At 39.0% G+C, this 6,641-nt stretch overlaps 1 protein-coding gene across 1 annotated transcript; it reads right to left on the minus strand.

The window, feature by feature from the left end:
• Positions 1-4,940: 4,940 nt before the first annotated feature.
• LOC110288869 (vomeronasal type-1 receptor 100-like) lies at positions 4,941-5,855 on the minus strand. The gene has a single exon (XM_021155109.1). It carries the CDS (start codon positions 5,853-5,855, stop codon positions 4,941-4,943), a length of 915 nt encoding a protein of 304 aa, XP_021010768.1.
• Between the last annotated feature and the right edge of the window lie 786 nt (positions 5,856-6,641).

A 6,641-nucleotide genomic window follows, 5' to 3' on the forward strand; every position in this document is an offset into this window, starting at 1 on the left:
GAATGGGTGGGTAGGGAAGTGGGGGGGGAGGTTATGGGGGACTTTTGTGATAGCATTGAAAATGTAATTGAGGAAAATACGTAATAAAAAATATTAAAAATTTTAAAAATGTCAAAAATACCAATGGAAAAAGAAAGCATCTTCAACAAATGGTACTCATGTAACTGGCAGTTTGTAAATGAAAATAGATCCATATTTGTCACCTCAAAAAAGAGAGGTGACACCTACATTTGTCACCTACAACCACTCTGGAAATCAATCTGGACATTCCTCAAAAAAGTTGGAAATAGATCTACCTGAAGACCCAGCTCTACCATTCTTGCATAAATGAAAACATATCCATATTTGTCACCTTATACAAAGTTCAAGTCCAAGTCGATCAAGGACCTCAACAAAAAACAAGATACAGTGACTTTAATAGAAGAGAAAAATGGGAAAACACCTTGAACTCATTGGCACTGGGGGAAATTTCCTAAAGAGAATTCCAATGGCTCAGGCTCTAAGATAAAGAATCGATAAATGGGACCTCATGAAACAGGAGAGCTTCTATGAGGCAAAAGACATAGCCAACAGGACAAACTTGCAACCTACAAATTGGGAAAAAAAATTTCACTAACCCCACATCTGATAGAGGACTAATATCCAAAATATATAAAAAACTCAATAAACTAACCATCAAAAAAAAAAAAAAAAACAAACCCAAATCCAAAAACCAACCAAACAAACAAACATCTAAATTAAACAAATGGGGTATATAACTAAACAAAGAATTCAAGATAGAAGAACCTCAACGGGCTGAGAAGCACTTAAAGAGATATTCAAAGTCCTTAATGATCAGTGAAATACAAATTAAAATGACCCTAGGATTACACATTACACCAATCAGAATGGCTAAGATCAAAAACTAGGTGACAGCAGATTCTGGTGAGGATGTGGAGGAAGAGGACCACTCCTCCGTTGTTGGTGGGATTGCAAACTGCTACAACAACTCTGGAAATCAATCTGGAGATTCCTCAAAAAAGTTGGAAATAGATCTACCTGAAGACCCAGATCTACCACTCTTGGACATAAAACCAAAAGATGCCCCACCATGCCACAGGGGCATGTGTTCCACTATGTTTATAGCTGCCTTATTTGTGATAGCCAGAACCTGGAAAAAATCCAGATGCCCCACAATGGAAGAATGGATGAATGGAAGAATGGAACCACAGAAAATTTACACAATGACAAACTATTTATCTATTAACAAAAAAGACATCATGAGAGTTACAGGCAAATGGATGGAACTAGAAAATATCATCCTAAGTGACATAACTCATTCCCAAAAGGACATGCATGGTTTGTAATCGCTAATAAGTTAAAATTAGTAGAAAAAAGAAGTACAGAACACCCAGGAAATAATCCCCAGAACTACTCAAGAAAGATAACAAGCTGAAGGACTCAAGTAAGTCCCACTTGGGAGGGAGAAGAAAGCAGTAATGAGGGCAGAGGGGGGAAGGCACCTTGGTGGGAGAGGGGCAAGGAGGGAAATTGGGGAACATGGTCATGTATTAGAGGAGGCAGGTGGAAACAGGACTGAAGCTATATGGGCCAGCAGAAAGAATGGAAACAGGCAACCTGGAGAGTTAGGAAGTGGGCAAAGCTTCTAGAATGTACCAGAAGCATGGAAGGTGAGAAACTCTCAGGGATCAATGGGAGGGATCTTGGATGACGAGCTCTACAGTGGTGAGAGGGAACTTATACAGTCCATCTCCAGTGGAGGGACAGGACATCCAGTGAAAGAATGGAGTTGTAATCCTACAGTCAAAAGCTCTGATCCAGAATTGTTCCTGTCTGAAGAAAGGGCAGGGACAAAAATGAAGAGCAGCATGGGAGAAAGGAAGTCCAGCAATAGGCCCAAATTAGGATCCAGCTCAATGGGAGGTCCAGGGCCCCGACACTGTTGCTGACGCTCTGGTGTGCTTGCAGACAGGAGCCTAGCATGGCTGCCCTCTGAGAGGCCCAACAAGCAGTTGAAAGAGTCAGATGCAGATACTTTTACCCAATCAATAGTCAGAAACTGGAGACCCCTCGGGTTGAATTGGGCAAAAGCTGTAAGAAGCTGAGGAGGGTAGCCCCATGGGAAGATCAGCAGTCTCAACTGACCTGGACCCCCAAGATCTCCCAGACATTAAGTCACCAACCAGCAAGCATACACCAGCTGATATGAGGTCTCTGACACATATATACAGCAGAGGAATGCCTGGTCTGGCGTAGGTGAGAGAAAATGCATCTAGCTCTTGGAGAGACTAAAGGTCCCAAGGACTATGGAGGCCTGGTGGGGTGGGGTGGGGATGGGGGTGGGGACATGCTCTGGAAGATGGGGTGTGGGAGAGGAGTTATGGGATGAGAAGCCATCAGGGAGCAGACCACGAGGGGATGAAATATGGACTGTAAAAAAAGGATTAAAGTATAAATAAATAAATAAATAAAATAAAAGTGGGGGTCCAAAACTAAACAGAATTCTTAACAGAGGAATCTTACATGGCTGGGAAGCTCTTAAAGGAAATTTCAAAGTTCTTAGGCATCACAGAAATGCAAATCAAAACAACTTTGGAGTTCCATCTTACACCCATCAAAATGGCTAAGATATAAAAGCAAGAGATAGCACTTGCTGGTGAAAATGTGGAACAAAGAGAACGCAGGCAGACCAATTGTCCCATCAACACATACTTCTGTCAGGAGATGGGGGGAGCTCCTCACATGGGCACCAGTCTGCTGGCTCTCTGCTGGCAGGTCTAGGCTGAGAGGAGAGAACCCGGTCCAGCTGAGTCTCTGGACTGAAGTGTGATGGTGTGTGTTGTGGCTAGGATCTCCTGCCATTTGGAGAATAACCACTCTGAGAATATACACCCTGAGCAAGGAGTCTGTCAAAGCAGGAATTTGTTTTATTGTATCAGTCTTTTGTTTATATAGGGTTGAGGAAGGAGGTGAGGATTTTTGGTGAGGTGAGATGACATAGGGGGATGGGAAGGGCAACAGAGGAGGGAATGGGGTGACTGACAGAGCCAACAAAGTTATTCTATGTAAGCAGTAGCTAGGTAAAGATAGGCTTAATCAGGTCGTGCTGAGTAACTGCAGTAAGGAAGTGATTGAGACAGTTTTCAAACCCGAGCCAGGCTCCGGTTTGTCCTCAAGCCCCAAACCAGGGCCAAGATGGGGCCCAACAGGAGAACACTCTTCCATTGCTGATGGAAATGTTAACTTGTGCAACCACACTGGAAATCAATTTTGAGGTTTCTTTGCATAAAAGGAATAATTCTACATGAAGATCCAGATATAACACTCCTGGGCATAAACCCAAAAGGTGCTCCAATATCTCAAAAAGACACTTGCCCAATTATGTTCATAGCAGTCAGAAGCTGGAAACAACCTAGATGTCCCTCAACTGAAGAAGGGATAAAGAAAATGTGGTACATCTACACAGTGAAATATTATTCGGCTATTGGGAAAGGGAATAGGGGATTTTCGGGGAGGAAAATAGGAAAGGGGAAAACATTTGAAATGTAAATAAAGAAAATATCTAATTGAAAATAATAATAAAAAATCAAGACATTATGAATTTTTGTTTCTCAATAAAAAAAATCATAATTTTAAATGGGGGAGGCTATGGTGATTAACACTTCCACTCCCAAAGCTAGAGAGGCAGTTACTAAAGAAGCCCTAGGACCACCATCTTGGCACAGCTCAGAGAGAGAGATGCTCTATTAAGACAGCAGGGGAATGGCAACAGCAAAACAAACAGAAAGAGCAGGTGACAGCCAACATTGCCTTCTGGCATCCATGTGCACATATACATACATATTTCATCTGTGCACACACATAGATCCATGCATACAGATACACAATGAAAACATTTTCAATATGTATGTATCTAAATTATTTTTATTTACCAACAATATTTTAATACATGTAAGTGAAATGAAGTACAAATAAACAGGCACATGGTATTTTCATATAAGGGTCATTAAGTAACTGTAGCAAAAAAATGGAAACTTTAAATTCATAGTGTTTTCATGAATCCAGAAAAGTTATAATTAGGGAATAGAAATAAAGCTACAAGAAAATATTTAAACTATTCTTTGATGAGCAAGAGTACAACATATTTTGGAGAGAAAGCTTAAAAGTCACTATCAGCAAGGATCTCCTTTTGAGTAAACTCGGCAGCAAGGGAATATTCATTTTACACAGTAAAAGGGAGAAAGAGAATTTATGTAGAAATATCAATTTATTTTGTACAATTAACTTTAAAACTCTATGGTTCTTAGCAACAGAAATGTCAAAAGAATGTATATGTGTAATACCACAAATTTTAATTAAATCATATGAAGAATCCTGCTTTGCTACCTGAACCATTAAAGTTTAATTTTTTTGAGTTATTTATTTTTTTTACTCATTCATACATTCATTTAAATCCCAACCAGTGTCCCTTTCACAGAGTTCCACTTCCTATCCCTCATCTCCTTCTCCTCTGATATGGTGTCCCACCGCATTGTATTACACCACCCAGGCAATAAAGTCTCTTCCAGGGTTAGGACAGCCTCTCCAGCTGAGGCTAAACAAGGCAGGACTGTTGGGGAATGGATTCCATGACAGACAGTAACTTTAGGAACAGGCACAGTTTGCTGGGGGAATTCACATGGAGACTGGGCTGTACATCCGCTACATATGTGTTAGGGACATTAAAGTTTAAAAGAAACAAACTGTATTTTAGAGAAAAATAATTGGTGCTTTACAGAATAATTCCTTATAGCCATCTATAAGTCCAATTTCAGGATATTGCGTGACATCTCACCTCTGCAGTTAGCATGAATGCACTTATAGATACATGCTGGCACAACACTCATAGGTATAAATAAATAATAAATTAATAGTTTTTTAAAGAAATGAAAAAAATCTTTTTAAAAAAATCTCTGGTGGTGCTTTGAGTACATGTTTTTCACCATAATTATTATTCTGTTATCAGAACTGATTTGTACCAAAGGACTAATTGTGGGATAGGCATACATCAGAAACTTCTGAACCATAAGGCTGACTGGATCATAAATCCACACCAGGACTGATGTGGTTGAGATGATGAAGTCCACCCAGTACATGACCACAAAGAAAATCACCAGCAGCAAGATAGTCTGGGTAGCTCTTTTCTCAGGGGATGCTCTCAGGTGTTTGATGCTATGATGAAGATGCTTGCACTGCCTCTGATGTCTACATAAGATAATCACCATGTATGTACTTGTGGTTAGCATCATTCCTACAAGAAATACATCTCTGGAGGTTGTCACTGTAAAAATGAATACCCTGATGATGGAGTTCATGCGGAAGAGTAAGCAGGATTTAGTGATCTGCATCTGGTTACTCTCACTCACATTAGTAAAACCACGAACATAGAAGATCCGGCTACTACTGTATGAAAAACTGAAAGACCAAATACATAAGAAAATATAGACCATGTATTTTCTTAGTTTCTGTTTAAATTTTGCCAAACAAGAAGTACTGGGACTGATTGTGACAGCCTGGAACACACTCAGGAGGCAGGTGGTGCAGATAGAGAGGCATCTCATCACCCTGCTTATGTAAAATGTTGCCTTACATTTGAAGTCATTATTAATATTTAGTGACTCAAATATGTCTGTAAGCAACAGGTCCCCTCCAGTGAGGCACACCATTATGTGAATGAAGGTCAGCTGACAGGAGATCAAGTCCGTGGGCTTAGGTCTGTGACCTACAATTATAAAAATATAGAAGCAAAGAAGAGACATATTTGCTAGGACTCCAAGTCCAGCTTGGAAATAAAGGACATTCTTGAGTGAAAACATAAGTAAAAATTGTATTCATCTTAAGAGCATTGTAGAAATTTATTTCAAATATCTGAAAAAAATAAAGTATACATCAAGCTTTTGATATACTGGATAATAAGACTCTATCCTCATTTCATTTTTTATACTAGCTGATTATTGGCTTGTCTCTTTGATGTTCCAGATTTTACATCATTGCCTACATTTCTACATGCCCTCCATGTATCTCCTGTATAAATTACCATATTATGAACAATAAATTTATTTACACATATTTAGACAGAATTCATAATTTGTGAGTCTGTAGTGCCCCCTAGTCTCATGCTTTAGAAATCTAGCCCTGTTGATTTAAATTGACTCATTTTATACTTAACACCTAAAACAGTAGTGGTGAGAACAGATAACCCATTTGTATAACTGAATAAAACTTACATTGATATGGAAAATAGTCACAGAAGATAACAAAAAGAATTGAGGTGAGGCCATAATTTTACTGTGCTCTATTTTGTGCAAATACTTTTGTTTTATCTCATAATTCTAATGAAAGCATGATGCTAATTCATGATAATCCCATTATTTTAATTAGCAAAATATCTTCCCCAATTCATCTATTTTTATGTTTCTTTTTAAAACAAATCCATAATCTGCATTTAAGACTAGATACAGTTGGAGAACCCTGGTATACTTTCCACATCCTATTACCATTAATTATCATTATAAATATCCATAGATGGCACTCAGCTTAGTTCCCATCTCATCACCTTTTATGAAACTGGACTTCAGGTTTAAAAAGCCTGATTCCCAGCT

Source organism: Mus caroli, unplaced genomic scaffold (assembly GCF_900094665.2).
Source record: "Mus caroli unplaced genomic scaffold, CAROLI_EIJ_v1.1 scaffold_17185_1, whole genome shotgun sequence".
Taxonomy (NCBI): Eukaryota; Metazoa; Chordata; class Mammalia; order Rodentia; family Muridae; genus Mus; species Mus caroli.

What these genes read in the sequence shown, in the direction of transcription:
- LOC110288869 (XM_021155109.1), bottom strand. Translation starts at nt 5,855, where the DNA reads ATGTTTTCACTCAAGAATGTCCTTTATTTCCAAGCTGGACTTGGAGTC.